We start from the raw sequence: 19989 nt of genomic DNA on the forward strand, positions 1-19989 counted from the left end.
ATTGAAACAGCTACTTCTGTGACAGTGACATCTCAGAAAAATCAACATAAAATGAATTATTGCTTTTAAATTGGTTGATATGCATTTCCAATTGTATGGGTATTATTTGGATGTTTGTCTAAATCTCTAATTTGCGTCAAATAAAAGCATTTTTTGATTGTGCATTTTTAAGTGTAAAGAACAAACCCAACTTTCTGTTTCTGATTCCACCCTGTATTGCAGCACTTCAGAAGAAGTAGGGGAAACAAATTCCATGAAAAAGTGTTTTCACACTCCTCCATTAACAGCTGCAGCTTATTTTTTGAATAAGCAATTACATACTTAGTGCAAATACATTTATAACTCTGACCTAGCCAGAGCACATTTTCATTTCTTTTTCAGTGCAGAAGTACATTTCCCCCTTATTTCTTTATCTTCCATCTGTTCTTGCAATGTTTTAGTTTAAGCAGTGGTCAATGAGAGGCACTCTCTACCGAAGTGCTACATACTAGAATTGGATTCTAATTGGACATTTATTATTCTGCTGCAACATTGAACACAAATAAAACAAATCTATCTCGATCCTAGGCAGTTCATTATAATCTAGCTTCACTATTTCTTATTGCAGCATTAAGGGCATTGAGACAAGACAGTGATTAAAAATTTATATTTTTTTGTAAACGGAATGAAACTTAATAAATTGGTTTTCTGATTTAATTAATTGTGGTTTATATACTGCTACTACAGAATTACAACAAATTTCTTCCAGCAATTATTGATGATCTCATTGTGCTGTTAGCAAATTAGTCCCAAAGTGTTGAAGAAACCAACGATGGAAAAGGATTAAAAAGGTTCACACATCTAAACAGGCTAAACTGATTAGCACAAATAATCCTAAATACAACAACCAAACACAGAGTCTAAAAAGGTATCCGAACTTACTCCAAAGTCATTCAAAGTGAAAACAAAAGTATATCACCATGCTGATTAAAACTGCACCATTTGTTCAATGCAAAAGTTCTTTTCCATAAAGTGTCGTGTTGTGCAATTATTAGCTGTTAAAGTAGCACTCTCAAAGAAATCTGAAACTGTAACTTCTTCTAATATTTCAGACAGCTAAATTAATTTTTGAAAAGAGGTAGCCTGGTGTTCTCAGTCCCTACTTAAGAATCTAGCTAAGCAACAAAGATGAAAGAACAGCACCACCTAGTTCTCTATTTAAAAGTTTTCAAATATCATCATCCATTGATTTATTTTTGTAATCTAAATTCACATATGTGTGTGTATTCGGCAATAAAATCTGTCACGCTGCCACAGGAAACAATACTAACAAGTTTGTCAGAGTTATTAAAGCATCTGATGTAGATGCTTTACAATGGTATACTGGGGGGGGGGGGGGGAACAACAACAAAAAACAAACAAAAAAAACAAAAAAAAAACCTTGCACATGCAAGAATGGCAGAGACTTGCAATAATACAAATCTTGTTCTGAAGCACCAGAAACACTGTATGGATTGCTCATCTTTTCTTAATTCTACTCTTGGGACTATTTCCTTAATTCAGCCCAAACACTGTATTTGTATTGATTCCCCTGTACAGCAGCCTGACACTTTATAGTGTGTTCACATGTTCCAGATAGAAAAAAATATATTCCCAATACAGACATCCCCAGAGCCTCAGTAATGTGTTTAAAAAAACTTTCTGCCAGTTGTTTCATAGCTACTTTTCAAGCAGCAGAAGCCTTTCAGAGATGGGGTAGATATTTCAGGTGGACTGAAAGTTTTCATGTGAAGAATTCCCCTTGTAGAGAATGAGTGGCTTGTATCAGGACAATCCAGAAGTTTATCAGGAGGCAAGAGCAGCACCTCAGAAGCTGTCTACTCCTACCACGCAAACATCTTACCCAAGCGGTAGCACCGTGGCCGCCAATGTTTAAATTTGATAAGAACATTGCTACACATGCAGAGCAGCTATTCCATTTTTCTAGACATGCTAGATTTCCTAAGTTCTCGCTCAGATCAAGAGGACATAATAGCAGTGGAACTGTATTTCTGAAGACATCTTCTGTTTTGATGTTAATATTCATAAGTCAACTCCAATTTCTCATACTAATACAGATTTCACTGGATCTTTTCTGTAAGCCTCTTAATTGAAACAGCACAAGTGACACTGATACTTTGAGTATTCTGGGTAGTACTGCATTCTACAGTGAAATGGTTTGTCTTGTAGTATTATAGAGAAAATGGGAGTTAACTGCACCTACAAAGGGCTTTAGCTGCATTTGAATGCAATGCTCAAATCAAACAATTGATTTCTCTTAACGTGGAATGAAGAGAATTAAATGGGGCTACACTGAAAGCTCTCATGCAGTACATTTGAACCAATCTGTGGAAATTCATCTCAAGTCCTATGGTGACTTTTGAAGTATTTTCAGCTCTCATAATTGCCGTCCTGCTTATGCCTGTGGGAAGTCTTCCATGCTTTACTGACACAAAAAAAGAAACCAAAAAAACAGGTGAATGGACGTAAGAGACTGAAGCTTTATGACCACCACTGTAAAAAGCATTTGAAACTGGTGTCCCTGGCAGGAAGCAGGCTCCAGTGCCGGGGAGTGACTCCCACTGGCTCTCCTCCTCACCTCTGTCTGCGCACATTTGAGGAAGGCAGAGAAATAGCAGGAAGAAAACACTAATAATTAAAAATAAAACCAACCCCACCCCTCCCATCCCCCAAAAAAAACCCAACCAACTAACCAAAAAAAAAAAAAAAAAAAACCAAAAAAAAACAAACCAAAAAGACAACCAGTGGGGGGAATAATTCTAAGCTTGTTATATCACATAATCACATCCATCTCAGGTACTTTCTCCTCAAAGTAGGAAGAAGGATGTCCTCTCACAGCTTCTAGAGAATGTACTTCCCCTAAAATCTTGACTTGTTTCCATTCCATTTCCTGTGGAGAGGAAGAGGTGGAAAGCCACAGCAGGAGACAGGTGTAAAGTCCCACTGCAGCCTGCAAAGCTACAGTCATACAGGGGTTTGCTCCAGCCTGATCTTCACAGATGTCTTGGTCGTCCACAGCAAAGGCTTCTGTGTTAACTCCAGAAGGGATGTTTTATTCCCAGAGAAAATGAGCTGTCCAAATGCCCTGTCCTCCATCCATCCACATCACCATCATCCATGAAGGCCACTTAGGCGCTGCCCTGGCACAGCTCACTCCTCGCAGAATTGACACATCAACATAAACAGATTAGACAGGATCCAAATTTGAGGCCTTTATCCTCACAATCTTAAGAAAGCAAATCCCTCATGCATGCAGAGCAGGGCTACTGCTGTTTCCCCACCATAAGCCTTGAAGCAGCTAGCAGAAGGAAAAAAAAAATTAGTTTGTTTTTTTTTTTTCTTGGTAAGTATCCTGGGCAGACAAAGCCTAGAGGGAGATTACTCTGCATTTAGCTGTGACCAGCCAGTCACAGCTAAACATTTGAAATATATTTTGAAATTTATTTCTGAGGATATTTACTTTTTAAAAGAAGTTCAAATGATAGGTTTTAAACGACCAATTAAAAGGAATAAAAAAGGGCCATGATATTAATTCTAAACAAAAACTTTTCATTTGTTTACTTGAAATGATAAAGACTACTAGATTCTGCTTTCCTGTTGGGATTTATGGTATATTTCAGTTTGCAACAGACATAGTCTAATGAACACTATGTGCATCTGCATTTCCAAATCCCGTAGTACAGATATCACAGTAAATTAAGACCATCCTTTATAGCACATGTTCAACTGACTTCTTTATCCAGATTTTCTGTTACCCCCTTCTGCATCAGATCAGGAAGAAATTGTCCTTTTGTAGAACAGAAGAATCACTTCTTCTTCTAACAGACAAAAGCAGATCAGTGCAAAATCTGACATAACTCTTTTTCTCAAAAATCCAAAGACAGCTTGGGAAATTCTACAACCTCATTGCTTTCAAAAACACTTCTCCTCCCCCTCCACCCAGATATTGCTTCCACAAAATATATAAAAGCCTAGTCACTTAAACCAATGTTATATTTGAAGCTGTTTTGAAATTACATTAATCTTATGTGCTAAGCATACGTGAAAGTCCCACAAATAAGTCTACAAGACAGTGTGGTTTTTTATATATCATAAATAAAAACAAATGGCCCATATATTTCTATTGATTATATGCTTTCCCAGTGGCTCCCAAATTCAACATACAGAATGCAGCAAAGCAGTAATGATTTACAATTTGCAAGACAAAGATGGCTTAGGAAGCTGAAAACATTTTAATTGTAGTCTAGTCCAATTCTAAAACCCAAGCTTATTCTATGGGGAAAATACTGAAATTATGTCAGCTTTGGACCATTCTTTAAGGAGTGAATGAGATTTATTCAGTCTAAGACTGGTATGGATTTAACATTTTACACACTAAAAAGAAGCATTAACCAGAAGTTTGTAAACCACAAATTTATATTTACTGAGGAGAGATATGCCACGTAATTGGAAAAAAAAAAATCCATATAATAAGAACGGCAAACAGTTCTGAAGATGGGCAACTAGTCAAGAATCTAACACATACTTAAATTCTTTATTCCCTGCCTGTGTTCAAAACCACACCATCTTGACTGTGTTTATATAAGCAGCAGTCAAGATATGCCCTAAGACAGGTTAGACTGAGGACTCCAGCCTTTAGAGAAAACACAGACTTTAAAGCTAATAATTCGCTACTGATTGGGTTTTACACCAAAAGGTGAGACACACTTTTTAAATACACAATGTCCTGTCAATTGTCTGACTTGATATTTAAGTTCGGAAAAGTTCCTCAGTGTTAGGGGTTCCTGCTTTCGCTACAACTGGTTTTAAGTTAAAACTGAAGGGATTCCCTTTTGACTGCACAAATATGATTTATCACTAAGCACAATCATCACCGAATGAGATGGCACTTCTGCCTTCCTCCGTATCAGTCCAAATCTCACCTATTTTTCATAGCGTTACAAGGCTACATGATACAAGCCTGAAGACATCAGTAACATTATTAGAAACCTGCAGTGGAAAAGTTAAAAAAATTGTAAAGTTAAGAGAAAACTGCAATGCCAAAAAGATGCTTCACATGTCATTTAAGAATTGGCATGTTAGTTTAAGGTTTCCTCCAAAGGCAAGTTCTTTCATTCTCACTACTATTATCTTAGTTCTTAACAAAAGAATTCATATGAATGTAATACTTCACTATATTATACCATTTGATGACCTGTCACAGATTTGGAATACTTTGTTAATCCTTGATTAGCAATCAATTTAGTGAGTAATATTTCTAGACACTGCATTTATTCTCCAATTTGCAAGTGGCTGCAGTTTGATGTTTTTGTGTATTTGAAGACATTAAAAAAATCTCACTCAGTTGAAAGAAATTAAGAGTAGAAAGATTTATTTTTTTGCTTATCAAATGAAGTCTTACTTTCTCTGTATAAACTGTCTAAATCAATGGAGAATTCTTCACTGTTCTCCAGTGTACCACAATAAAGCACCAACTAGCATGTAAAAATTTAAACGTCACATTTAAAAACATATTAACACTCAGGGAAGAAAAAAAAAATACTTTAAAAGAGATAAATATAAAATTAACTTGATGCTAGAACATACTTTTTTACAATCTTTTTAATTAAAATAAATTTGATTGCTTCTGCTTCAACTAGTAGAGCTTTTCTCCTGGTTAGGGACTAACCAGAACAGCCTTCCTGCCTTATAGCATAGCAGGAATAAAAGCAGGTCAGGTTACACTGTTAATCCAGCAGATGTAGGTCAGTTTGGGATAAATATCAGAACAGACAGAAAATACCACAGTGCCCATGCCTACTACAACTGCTGCTGTGAAGTAATTGGTCTTACTCTCTTTAGAGCTGTCAGTCAGTGGCAGTTCTTGAAGCTCCAGTGCTGAACTTTGGAAAGAACAGAGTTTTAAGACTCCAATGGGTCTGTACAGCTGTGCTGCCTATTCAGCTTCTGCCAGAAGAAGCAGCAATAATGCAGTGCAACATATATTGATGATAAAGGTGCAACTGCATCTTCGTAAGTGGCCACAGATTATTTTTGCATGTAGCAGCAGACTTTGGTTCCTTCACCTAAGGTTTAGTAATTGAATTACCATGATTAGAACCATTCTTTGATTAGTGCTGTGGCATATAAGAGGTTTAAAATATCACCAGGATATTTTTACCTCTAACAGAAGAAAACAGCCTCTCCTGCTCTATCCTTCCCAACAAGCTGTTTACCCAAAGATGACGACAGAGGGAATACCAAAGCTATTTAAACGACCACCACACTAGATGTGTGATGATACGCACTGTTTTACAAAAAAAAAAAAAAAAAAACAAACCTAAACCTTGCCAAGCACATTCACAGAAAAAAGGGAAAAGGGTAGAGGAGATCAGGAATGTACCTCCACATCTCCACATGAACAAAACTTATACAGTAAGATTTTCAGCTCTGAAAGAACTTTAGGGGCCTGAATTGAGGAACATACACTATAATTATTTTTCTGAAACCAAAGAGCAGCTGCCTATGGACAGTTAATAATCTTTATCAGCTATTTAGGAAAAAAAGGATAAATCTAAATTGAATATTACAAAACAGGAAAAAAAATTATAAATGCATGAATTTACAGTAATGTAAAACTATACTAAAATTGATTTGCTGGTATTTAAAATGCAGAAGTTATAAAAGCATTCGCACTCTCCAAGAGCCATTTGATTAAACTAGAAAGCATAAACAAACACAACTCACTGTTGGGAGGAAACTGTCTTTCCCTCAAGAATCCCAAACTTGTCAAGACAGAAAAAGCATTCCTAAATAAGATTTACCAAGGTCCCAAGATCTCTAATTTACAAATAAAAGATAGCAAAGGATGCAAGCATGATTTTAGTTTTCACATCTACAGATTAAAGAGAAAGGAGATGGGACAATAGGTAGGCCACCTACATTGTTCACTAAACCCTCTGTACCTGCTCAAAGTTCCACATGCTAAAAAGTCCTATATAACAGACTCCAGCATTAAAGGAGAGCACCGGAAGAACAGCCCCCAGTGTTTTGTCACTGAAATAAATGTTCTCTCCTTCTTTCAACCCCCTTAGGATGTTATTACGATAGTGTCTTATGCATTGATATTTAGAGCACACATCCCGAGCTTAGTATGCATTAACATAAGAGAAACTGCAAACCTTTGGGCTTTGTCTTTAATTTTCATTTATAAAATGAAGGGAAAAGGTGCTGAAATAGGTTCAGAAAGAAAAAAAAAAAAATAGAGAGAGAGAGAGAGAGAGAGAGAGAGAGAAAACCCACAACATTAAGAGCCTTTGGAAAGACACCCACATTCATTTTTGAAAATACTCAGTTCTTTCCAAAATGTTTTCATTATGTAGAAGAATAATTTTTCAAGGGCAAATTCCTGAGAGAAATAATGACTTTACAATTTATTCCTTGCCACTGGAACGTGGTATTTGCCTTTCTTTCTTTCAAACACACCTCAAAAACTCCTTGGGAAGAAGGGATATGCTCATTAAGATCATGCTTAATATCGATGCAATCCCAGAGGATACACACACTAAACTGTGTCTAATAGTTTTACCATTCTGCATTTGTTTAAGGATGTGCATTTTAAAAAGCATGTCAGTGGCATCCTCTTTACAGAAGATCCTGCATTATTTTGAGAGGGCCTAACTTTTGAGAGTTTCTGCCTGCTGTTCAACACAATTAAAACAAAATTGAAGCAATCCTTCTTCCTCTTGGAGAAGGCATTAAGAGGACAACATCTCCTATGTCTATGTCTTTAAGTGTTAGATGGAGAGAGAGTCACTGTTCTAGCTCAGTCAACCACACTCTGGTTGGTTATACAGCTGCTCTTTTGGCAAACACCCGATGTCCACATCCATACCATACATAACTGCTGTTACCAGTTACTCAATCAACAGTTCTAATGCATAAGACAGAAAAATGGAAAGAAAGAAAGAAAAAAAAAAAAAAAAAAAAGCCAAAACCACCTCAAAATCCAAGCTTGAATTTACATAGCAATATTAAAAGAATTACTCCTATTAAGAGAATAATTCTTTGGTGGACAGAGTAAGAGTAATCTCATTCAACATATTTTGTCAATAGTAGGATGAGGCCAGAGGTATGAGAAAGCTAACTATGAGAACTAAGGCTTCTACAATAATAAATTATAACTTAGAGACATTTAAAGCAAATTATCATGGAATTGGAACTGACAAGTAAATTTAAAAGCAGAGGCAGATTGACCCTTTCACATTTCTGGGGGGGGGGGAACAAAAAAAAAAAAAAAAAAAAAAAAAAAAAAAAAAAAAAAAAAAACCCACAAAACCAAAACAAAACAAAAAAAAAAAACCTAACAGGAAAGGTATTTGTTTCAACAGAGCTGCTTCTGTTGATCAGCATGTCCATGGAGTTACTTCTTTGGTGACAAACTTCAAAACTGTTTACTGCTGATTTGATGGTAGAAACTTGATGAATACTTTGAGTGCAAGAGTTATAAATATTTGAGTGAGTAATCCCTATTCATATACTCCACAGGGAACTTGCGGGACACCATCAATGGGAATCTGGATTGTTTCGTTCCTTCTTGCTCTAAACCTGAACTGCTATAGGATGACTATCAATAAAAAATCATGAAGAAATCAAGCAAAATAATTCATAAAATATGAACCAGCCTGAGAACTAAGCAGCTAATAAGCCTACCAAGCCTTGGTTAGATTGATGGGAGTCATATAAAGGACAGACACCATCAAGTAGAGTGAAAAATTTTGTTTCAGCTTGTTTCTAAAATATTCCACATGGAGGCTGTACCAAAGCCACTGTCTTTTATTATGTAATTGTGTATGCCCTCACAGTACCTGCAGAACTAAAAACTACATGCATTGACTCGCTGTACACTGTATTAGCATATGAACGCTCAGCTGTCAAGACAACCCCTTGTGCAGGCAGCCTTGGGTTGCCAAGGTTTTGCTAACAGAAATCCAACTGAAAATTCAAAACGAAGTCTAAATACACAAGATATTGAGTAATGCGCAACAGCTTCATCTTAAATCAGCTCCAACGATTTCATAAGTAGTCGTATCTGTGTTTGTCCAGGTTTGTTTGCAGGTTTTGGTTGGTTTTTTTTTTTTTAATTTTGCTTGTAACAAATCTGGGCTAACAAAAAGGTCTCACCCGCGAGCAACTACCTGTCTTGGCTGATTTGTTGCCATCAGGGACCACACTTTCTGACAAATTAAAGAGTCCCTACATTATTTTCATTAGCAGACAGGTCGCAAGCATTTGAAGTGTCTGGAGTAACCGCACTGAGAAGATTTGCCCAGTGTTGGCGAAATCTTGGAAGTGGATCGTTTGCTCCCACACATGGCACTACCCAGTGCCTTCTCGGAGCCAGGCACATTAAGGCATTAGATGCCATTTGCATTATCACACAGCAGGGGGCTACAGCAGCTACAAATCCAGGATAATCCTAACCTGTGTCCGTATCCTATGAATCCAGCAGAACTATTTTCATTGTTACAGTTTCTCACGTGGTGACTCTTGATAATAATGAGCTTACTCATCAGGTTGCATAAAAACAGGTCAGATGAAGCACTTGAGTCTATTCTTAAAAGCGTGCCCCCCTACAACTGTTAAATTTTGTCTAAGATTACATCCATGAAGTCAGAAGACAATGAGAATGGAAAAACAAACAAATGAACAAAAAACCACAACAACAAACACAAGGCTGGCTGTAAACATAAGTAACAGGTTAACCCCTGGGACATTATTTAAGTACTCCAGGCTCATTAAAGCACACAAGTTAACAACAGCAGCAGCCAGCCAGGGATCCTACTATTTCATAGCAAATGCTGGAGAGGGCAGAGCAGATGAATATTGTCCCCAAACTCAGCCGACAAACCGCTTCCCAGCTCCACATGTTATTATTCCCTCGCCCATCTCCATTGCTCCTCTTTCACAGCAAGCAGTTGATACTGGGCTCTTTACTTCTTGTTTGCCTCCTCTCTGAAGGGATTTCTTGCTGCTAATGCTATTCCATGCACAAGCTGAGAGGCATTAGTCTATGTCCTCTTCCCTCAGCTGATGCCTCATCAATACTCAGGACAGATTCCTTAAGCAAGTTTCTCCACAGATCTTGCCAGAAAGGCAAGCTTCCATACAGGACACATGTCAGATTGACTCTTTGTCACCTTGTCTTTAATGACTTCAGTTTCACCAAAAGAAACCATTGGTAATTACAGTTCAGAAGTGCTTCAAATCCTCAGAACAAAGATGTTATTCCCATCAGAGCTGACAGAAAAAAACCTGCATGTCCCATAGCCCACTAACAGAAAATTGGAGGAATCTAATAAATCCATTGCACCACTTCACAATACAGTTTGGGGAAGTAAGTCAAGACAACAGGAAAAACCCTATTTAAATGCAGCTATAAAGCTATCAATAAGAAATGTGTCTAATGGTAACTGTGTCTGCTACTTCTGTCAAAATAAATGGCAGAAACTAAGAAAACAACATTTACGAAGTTGCACTTTAAGATGGACTGAAGGAATTTGATATTCTGGTGGATGCAGTTGCCACTGAGGACAGTCTTATGGAATATATTTATTCACCTCCTCCATTCTTCTTTACCTTAGGAAACAAGGGTTGGAGAAACTACTTCCTCTCACTTCTGCCTATGTTACAGGTTCTTTATAGTCCCTTGAAAGAACACTCAGCTGAACCGTGGTACACAGAGAGCCTAAGTATTTCTGATTGAAGTTTTAATCAGGAGCTGAAAAAATAATTGTGTGAGAAACTGAAAAGAGGAGAGATGTTTTACACACACAGAGGGCAAGCTGGGTAACACGTTAAGCATCACTTTTCCCCATCAGCAAGGACAGGCCCAGTCTGGCTATTTTCACACAGTCATAGTCAGATTTGCACTACACCCCATTCCTTGCAACACGGGTTTTTTTTTTTACCTTACGCAGTTCACAGAGTTACATTCTGCCTGGCACGCTCTCTAAACTGCAGTGAAAGACATCACTGTTTTTAATCACTGGTTTACTCTCAAAGCTGCGCTGCTCTGAATGCAGTTGATTGCATCTTAGGAAAGATCAAATCCTCCTCCTCCAGCAGCAACCCCGTTTTTATTGGTGACAGAAAGTCAGTCCAGAGGCTTCCCACCCCCAGCTCTGTTGCAGGGCAATGAATTGACAATTCACAGGGAAATGTAAAAGGCAGAGAGGAGCCAGCCCCCAGGTGCAGCGCGCCGCACATGCCCCCATAAATAATCCTGTATAGCACCAACACAGCAGCTCCTTGTGCGGTGACGTACCGGGCAACCCATAAACATAGGGAAAGAATACAAATAATCCGCCCGACGGACCCGTCCTTCGCACTTGCCCAGCGCACTTCCTTCCCCTCCCATTCTTCTCGCGTCCTCTGCCGGGAACTTCCCCGCGAGGTGGAGCGGGGGCACTCCGGTGGGGCTGTGGACGATGGCGGTGTCGGGGGGTGAGGCTCTAGTGTTTCGGGAACCCGGGCGGCCGCCTGTGCCCCCGCTCCGGACTGCCAGCCGCGGCTCCCTCCGGAGAGAGATCGCCCGACACATGACGCAGCCATGTGAAAGGCGAAATATATTAAACTTGACGTGAAATGGCATGACGGAGGCGAGCGGAGAGGGAAGGAAAAAAGAAAAAAAAAAAAAAATCTACAAGGCCACTTAGTTTAATCGACTCTTCGCTTCTCCCTCCCACACCGAAACACCCCGCACGCCGAGCGAGGGAAGGGCAGGGAGATAGGGAGATGCCCCGCCGGCACCCCGCATCCTCCCGGAGGACACGGGACCGCCAGCGAGTTCCAGCGGGGTGGCTCCCCGACCGTCACCTCCCACCGTGGGGTCCCCGCGGCCGCTCTGGGAGCGAAGGGACAAACTGCCGGCGGCAGCGCAGAGCAGAGGGCTTGGCCGCCGGCTGGGCTCCCGCCGGAGCGGGAGTGCTCCGGGAAAAGCTCCCCCGCAGGCATCCGCGGCGGGCGGTCACCTCGCAGCTCGTCGCGGGGCTTCCCTGAGCGGCGGCCGCTCCATCCCACTTGGCCGGATAACGGGAACGAGGGGGAGCGGCGGCGGGGAGGAGGGAGAGGGGAATACATCCAGTCTGGAAACTAGCTGCAGGATGAGCCGCCTGGAGCAGGATGGCGAAGGGATCCGCCGCTGAACCCCCGGCTCATCCGATTACCCTACTTGCACATTCGATGCCTGGCACACAGACACGCACTCCCGGCGGCGGCGCGGCGAGGGGCGGACACCCCCCCATCCCGCCGCCCCCCGCCGGGGGGGCACGGCTGGAGCCCGCACGTTTCCCCGGGATGTTTTTGCAGCGCACACGCCGCTGCTGCGGCTGCACTCGCACTTTCGGGGGCACGTTCGCGGCGGGCGGGCGAGGAGGTGACGGCGACTCGGGGGGCGGCTGCGGGGATCGGCGAGCGGCCGGCGGCGGTGGCGGGGCGGGGGGTAGGTGGGGGAAGGAGCGCGGAGGGCGAAGGAGGGGAAGAGGCTGAAGAGGGAAGGACAGGAAGGGTTAACAGCCGTGCGGCGCTTCAGCGCTGGATAGCGCTACCCGAGCGGGAGGCTGGGGGCGCACGGCGAGGGGGGGAAGCCGGGAGAGGGGCGAGGGAGGGAGCGGGTCAGGAGTGGGGCGGGGGGGGGAAATCTGGGATGCCCCGGGCCGCGGCGGTGCCCCCCCCCCCCCGGCGTCCATCCCTCCCCGCGCGTGGGGCAGGGGTGGGGAGGAGGCGGTACCTTGTACGAGGATCCCGCAGAGGCTGTAGAAGCGCAGGAGCGCGCCGGGCTTCAGCCGCATCCTGGGGGCTCCCCTCGGGCTGGGTGGGCGCCAGGCACGCAGATCCGCAGCCTCCCGCCGCTCCGCTCTCCGGGCGCTTCCTTCCCCCCGCAGGAACCGCCGCCGCCGCCGCCTCCGCCGCAGTGTCTCCCTCGCTGTATCCAGTGGGGTGAGGAGGAGGAGGAGGAGGAGGAGGAGGACCAGGGTCGCGGGGGTGGATTGGGGAGGGAGGAGGAGGAGGAGGAGGAAAGAGCGGCTCTCTCCGCTGGCTCCGGCGCTGCTGGGCAGGTTCAGGTTCCCACCGCGGAGCGGTGCCAGGTGCCCCCGCTGGCTCCCCTTGCCCCTGCCGGCGTGTCCGTCCGTCCGTGCCTCCGTTCGCCTGTGCCAGGCTGTGCCGGGCTGTCCCGTGCCGTGCCGTGCCGTGCCGTGCCGCCGCGGAGGCGGGGCGGGGAGGGGGGGTGCGATGCGCAGGGACTCCGCTCCCGCTCCGCTCCAGCCGCTTCCCGGCGCGAGACACAAGGGCAACCTCCGCTCGCCAGGCTCCCCTGGCCCGGCCCCGCCCCCGCCCTCGCCCCGCCCCTCCTGCGCCTGGCCCCGCCCCCGAGCCCGCCCACCCGCCACACCCCGGCCCACCCTGCGCCTCGGCCACGCCCCCGCGGAACCTTTGGCTCCGCCCACGCCGCACGGGCCCCGCCCCTCACCGCCGGCCCAGCCCTTCAGGCTAGCGCGTGACTGGTGCGGGCCGCTGCCCAATGGCCGCTGCCCGGAATAGGGCGGGCGGCCAATGAGGAGCCGCGTTGCAAAGCAAAGGGGCGCGCCCCAGGGCCAGGCCCGCCTCGCGCGCCGCTGAGTGACAGCCGGCCCGGGCCAATCGCGGGGAGCGGCGGCCGCTCGGCGGCGCCGCCGCCAATGGGCGGTGAGAGCGGCGGGGGCGGGGCGGGACCGGGCGCTGTCCAGAGCCGGTGCTGAAGTGGCGGCGGCGCCAGGCGGGAGCGTCGTGGGACGCGGGCCCGGCCCGGGGCTCTGCCAGAACACGGCCCCTTCGGTCGGCCCTTGCCTAAAGCCTCTTTTCCCCCCTCTGCTTTTCCTCCCCGAAAACAGCGGATAAAAGAAGGGCTGGCTGCATCTCCGTGCTCGCGGGAACGAATCCCGTGCAGGTGCCTTCACCGAGGCGGCGATGGGACCGGCCCCCGAACAATGGCAATAAAAAACTTCCTGTACTTTTCGCGGTGTTGTCCGGACTCTGTGTGGCGTGGAAAAAAAAATTTTTTTGGAGGTTTTCTTGGGAGGGTTAGTAGCCTTCGGCTCGTGGTCCGGAATTGCTTATGTTCTGGAAGATAAAGCGCTGAACGTCATGAGAAAATGCAGGAAGGCAGGCAGCCACTTCATCTTTGTGTGTATCTGGTGTCTAGCACAGTATGGGCCTCCTTTTGCACAAGCCTCTCAGTGGAATCAGAATGCCTGAGTTTGAAGTTGCTGGATCTGTCTGTAAACACCCTGTGGAGGAATAATGTTGCCCTATCCCGTAGAAAGCAGGATTCCCCTGCACCCAAATGCCTATAATGACCAGGTATTTCTCCAGTTCTGGTTCCATCCTTTTCCTATTGAGGTTTTCTCTCCAAAACCATGCATCATGTAACACTAACTCTCTAAATTTCCACCTTGATGTCCCAGCCTTTGACAGCAAAGAGCTTTGAGGAGATAAATGGTCTTATCTATAGGAGAGGGAAGCTCTTTAAAAGCTCATTTCTCTGAAGGGGACACAGTCTATGATTGTCAAAGAAGTGCAATCAGTTGTCCACTTCACCTTGAAGAGCTTGCACAGGAGTGGGATCGAGGAAGTTATGCATTCTGTAGTCATATCCTCCACTTTGTTAATTAGCAAGTGATGATTATGCCTGGCAGCAGTTGAGACTGCATCAGGATTTATACTGAGTTCCTCCAATCTAAAAAAGATGTTCACATAAAACACAGAATGAAATTAAAGGATTACCTTTTAAAGTTCTAGCATTTCTTCTAGCATTTGCTAGCTTTGATAGCAAAGGACCATCATGTCTATCTCCATGCCTTTGGAAGAGGAAACCTCTAACAGAGGATATCCCCTAATAGAGGATGTTGCAATGTCCCCTAGGACATGGAAGTCTGTCTTTAATGTATGAGTAGATATTTGCTTTACTTGCTTTTTAGGGGGGGTTGGGTTTTTGTGGGTTTGTTGTTGTTGTTGTTGGTTGTGGTTTGTGGTTTTTTTCCTTTAATTATTCTTAGTGAAAAAAAACACACAACAGGCAAAGGTTTTACAACTGTTCTCTTAGGGTTCAGTGCAGGTGCAGCAGTAATGAATGGGGAATGATTATCAAAATATTTTAGAAGACTTACAGAAAGGATCAAGTCATCATTTTTAAGGCAGCCCTATAAATGTCCACAAATGTTGGTGGTGGGGGGGTTTTTTGGGTTTTTGTTTGTTTGTTTTTTTGTTGGTGGTGTTGGGGTTTTTTTTGTTGTTTTTTGGGTTTTTTTTTGTTTTTTGGTTGATGGTGGAGAAAATTAAGAAAACAATTCCCACAAATCCTTTATTAAGACAGGACTATAATCCATCCTAAAGTGCTTTTGCATTAATTATGACAGCTGATAGCTCTGTACCTTTGACAAGACATACTTTGGGTTGTAGTCTTGTTCCAGAAAACACTGTAGGAAAGATACAAGAGTCCTCCTAGCTCAGTGATCAAGACTTGTAGAAAGGGGTCCTCTGGCAGGTGTAGGAATGAGGTGCCTGTCTGTACAACGTGTGGTTTTCAAGTCTTTGCCACACTTGGAAAAGCTGATCTGAGTGTTTAGAAACACCAGCTCGACCTTTCCTTCCCAGAATTCAGTGACATGGACATCATGTCACGCCCCATGTCAGGAGCATAACCAAAAATACCGGTTCTTGACATCCTTTTCTGGCTTGGGTGGGTCTGAAATGAGCTAGAAACAAGTTGATAGAGAAAAAGAATTCCCAACAAAATTCCATGGGCTTTTTACCAACTAAATATCTGAAAAAAATGCATAATTGAAATAATTACAATTGCCAGATATGATGTCATACTTATCCTGATGAACTCAGCTGTGTTAATTTGATGGTTTTCGTAGGCATAGTAGCAATTCTTGTGACATCCAATGGCAGCTGATATCTAAACCAAACACAGAACTTTGCAATTGGCCTGTAGAGCTGGAGCTCATAAGCAGCATGGCCAGAAGCTTCATTGCTTCCAGAACAAAAGGGTAATAGGGATTCTTCAGGAAACACGCTTCAGAACTGAGTAAAGAACAATCTCCTAAATTATCAACAAGAAATAATGCTGAAAATCAGATGCAGAAGGTAAACATTTTATTAGAACCAGAAAAAATGTTCTTCTGCATAATCCTGTTATTCACCAAGGTTATGTACAAATATTCATATGTGCAAATATTCCTAATGCAAGACAAAGCAAAATAATTTAATCCCCAAACATGATTCAGAAAGAGTCCTCAGGTATTTCCTCTCACTGAGTTGGTAAATAACAAGTTCCCTAACTTATCATAAAATCACCCCAAGACAACAGCTAAAATCCACTTCTAAATGGAGCCATCTCTGCGTTGTTTTGGGTTTGAGTACCTCTAGAGTTTGCCCTCAAAGACAAGCAAAATCTGAAGGGATAATCATGTTTTTTAATGATGCTCCTTGATAGCCTCAGTGGTCAGTGATTAGGGAAGGGAAACCCAAGGAAAACATATTTGACAAAATATTATGGTTTTGTTGGATTCATCAAATTGTGGAAGATGTAGAGATAATTTATGGAGGGAGAAACTTCCAATGTTACAAGCTGGGAAACACAGCTCAAGAAACAAATGTTCTATGCTATGTCCTATAATATATATTCTAAAATAAATTTTGTATGATCTAGAGGGTAGTGAAGAAGTAGTCAGAATATGTTTGCAGAGTACCAGAAACAAACTAAAAAAGACCCACAGGAAATAAGGAGAAGGCAAACTGCTAGTGACAGAAGTTAGAGACAGATTCTATCCCGAGCTGCAAAACTTCCAATCACTCATGATCGCACTTAAAACAGCAGTTTGGAAAGTGAGATTTATTTATATGGCTCACTGAAAAAAAAAAAAAAAAAGAAAAAAAAAATCTTGTGAGAAAACCCCACTGCAGCTGCCCTCTAGCTTTGAAGAAATTACTGGCTGTGTAGCAGCCTCTTGCAGTAATCCTTAATAAGTGCTTAACCCTTCTGTTTTCCTCAGCACACCTGAAAGTGGCACCATGGCTTCCCTCATGTGGGGGATCCCTAGATCCAGGAGGGGTCACAAAAAGTGCATTTCCCTGCCCAGTGCACCATTCCTGGCCTATGTGGAAATCAGCACCAGAGTTCATCACTGGAGTCTCTGCATTTCCTATTTGCACTGCCCTTTACCATGTTTTAGCAGCTGCAGCAGCAGAGTTGGGGTTTTGTTTGCTTTTGTTGCTCTTTGAGGTGAGAAATTTTGAGTGGTTGAGGTAAATCGCTGTTGTTTTTAATGGTTTGGAGTTGGTGGAAGCTGATTACTGAAAAAGAAAAAAAAAAAAACCAAAAAAACAGATAACATTTACTTACCAGGTGCCAGCAAAATGCAATGCTTTGAACAAATACTATAACTACTAATTTAGTTAAATCTATCCAACTGTGAAAATATATTGGCGTGAATAAAAATATATAGACATGAAACGCATTGCACTTTTTTTTTGTTTGAAAAAAAAAAAAAAAAAAATTGGCTTCAGTAAAGAGCAATTGAAGTTTGAAAATATGCTCCAGAGAAGAAATGTGTTCATTTCCATAAAACATATTGGTGTGTAAATATACAGAATGTATCAGTTCCAGAGCAATATTATGAATTCAGTGAAATTTTGTTCTGTGTTAGTTAGTAAGATGAAGCAAGTAAGAGGAATTGCATGCTGTGAATACTACATATAAAATATGTGTGGGATGAAGTCCCATTTATAAAGCAATTATAAATGTGAGATATTTCACAGACTTTTGGAGAAGAAAAAGTCTATAACACAACCCTGTCAGTGCAACGCTAATGCAAAGTAAACCAAGGTCAAACCTCACTGGTATCATTCTCATTGAAAAATACCTAATCTACATTTAGAGTTGGTGAATATAATTGCAGAAGAGAATTACCAATGATGAGTGGAAACAGAATTATCTTATTCATTACCTGACCTCTCATCCATATAATTTGTGGAATGAAGACACAGAAAAAATGGTGCTGCTAACATGATTCTCCATATATTCTAGTTAGTCTCCCACTTCCTAGAGTGTTTGATAATTAGTAGAAGTGTGTGCTTTCCTACGCCTTCTAACCCTCAGCCAAGAAGCAACTACTTGAAGAAATGTTAGTTCCCTACCCAAAGTGACAGAATTGGGGAGTTATACAACTTTAACAGCTTTTGTAACATCATTTCCTTATGATTTTTAAAATGTTCCAGCCATATTGTGGAATCCAGAGGGTGGTTGGGCACTGGAAGCCCAGAGCAGTGGTCACAGCACCAAGGCTGACAGAGCTCAAGAAGCATTTGGACAAGGCTCTCAGGCACATGGTGAGACCCTTCGGGTGTCCAGCGCAGGGCCAGGAGCTGGACTCAATAACCCTGATGGCACCCCTCCAGATCAGGATATTCTCTGATTTTCTGCTTCTGTGATCCTTGTGGGGCCCTTCCAATGCAAGAAATCCTATGACTCTATGTAATGCATGTTACAGTTGGCCGTAAGAACATATTAATGCATGGAATTAAGTAGGCACTAATTGTGTTTTAAATGTGTTTGAACAGATTTACATAGCGTGCATCCCAGCTAACATCTTTGGAATATGTATTTATCCAATTTTTTATATATATTAATATATTAATATTTCTAATATTTTGTAATTTTAATTGGTTTGCCTTTTATTACTTATGCAGAGATTGTATGATGTGCTGCATAAAACCTCTCTTGCACTCAGCTGAAGTGACAAAAAAGTATTGAAGAACTCAGTAAGAAAGGAGTTGTTCCTTCTGTAGAACATCATGTCATCCATTTTACTTTCTGAAGAACATCTTTGATTACTGACACAGTACAATGCTTTTCTCACATGTTCTGATGATATGAAGGAAGCTCTAGACATTTCGATCCAACCTTTGTGGTTTTTCAGACTAAAATTTTCACATTAGTGCATTCTATATTGAAAATGTTCTCAAATACAAGTCAAAGTATTTTAACTGATCCAGAGTAACTCATAGAATTGAACAAACACATCAGTTTGCCCATACTAAAGACTCCTAAAATATTTGTTCAAGCACATGTATGTTTTTAAATCAAGGCTCTAAGAATTCAGATGACCTTTTTGAAAAGCACATTTCCTTTGCTGTCTCTATGTAAATTGGCCCACAGCATAAGCCTCAGGGAGATAAAAAACAATGCACACAACTGACTTTTAAGATTATAGCCTTTATTATTTCTATGTGTTCTGTCTCTGCTCAACAGTCTCTTAAGGATTAGATGATCTAGCAGTGAAATACAGCTATACTGGATTACCAGTGCTCTTTCCAGCAATGGGAATGAGATTGTAATTCTGTCAGATGGGTGGTGTTAGATACCACAATCAGGAGCAGAAAGAGCAGACTCTGCTTGACCTGAGTCTAACCAGTTCTGATGCCACAATCATTCTTATTGAAGACCTGCTTTATTGTGTCCTGGCATGCACACCAAAGAAACCAGGGAACAGGAGAATCTGTGTGCTCCAGTTTTTGCTCTTCTGTTCAGTCAGGATGCTGAGTGTGTTATTAACCCCTAATGATCCAGTTCACCTGGGTTCTCCACCCACACCCATGGGCTCAGGAGCTCTTTTTAGGCTGAGCTGTGTTAGGAGAGTGTACATCTCTAGCTTAGTCCTACCCCTATTTGGTTATGGAATACTCTGAGCTAGATTTCAATCACTTGCTTGATCCTGTGACCACTGATCCTAACCTTGGCCTTTGCAGTGTGACCCCTGACCTGCTCCAGCACTGGGATGTTGCCTTATGGCCTGGACTCCTGGCTGGACTTTGCTATAACCCCTGGGTCTGTCTTTGCTTCAGCACTGAGAGACTGGGCTATGGGTG

The 19989-nt window shown here is 42.7% G+C and overlaps 1 protein-coding gene across 3 annotated transcripts in view; it reads right to left on the reverse strand.

Moving 5' to 3' along the window:
• Positions 1-13366, reverse strand: part of CADM2 (cell adhesion molecule 2) — a 582226-nt gene extending 568860 nt beyond the window's left edge. For 2 of the 3 annotated variants that reach the window (XM_040055583.2, XM_040055580.2), the window contains exon 1: positions 12809-13366. In XM_040055583.2, the coding sequence (XP_039911517.1) occupies positions 12809-12869 (61 nt within the window). In that variant the 5' untranslated portion in view covers positions 12870-13366. The remainder of the gene's footprint in view (positions 1-12808) is intronic. The other variant, XM_040055581.2, reaches the window with a different exon arrangement.
• Positions 13367-19989: the final 6623 nt, after the last annotated feature.

The sequence above is a fragment of the Hirundo rustica genome, chromosome 2 (genome assembly GCF_015227805.2).
Source record: "Hirundo rustica isolate bHirRus1 chromosome 2, bHirRus1.pri.v3, whole genome shotgun sequence".
Lineage (NCBI taxonomy): Eukaryota > Metazoa > Chordata > Aves > Passeriformes > Hirundinidae > Hirundo > Hirundo rustica.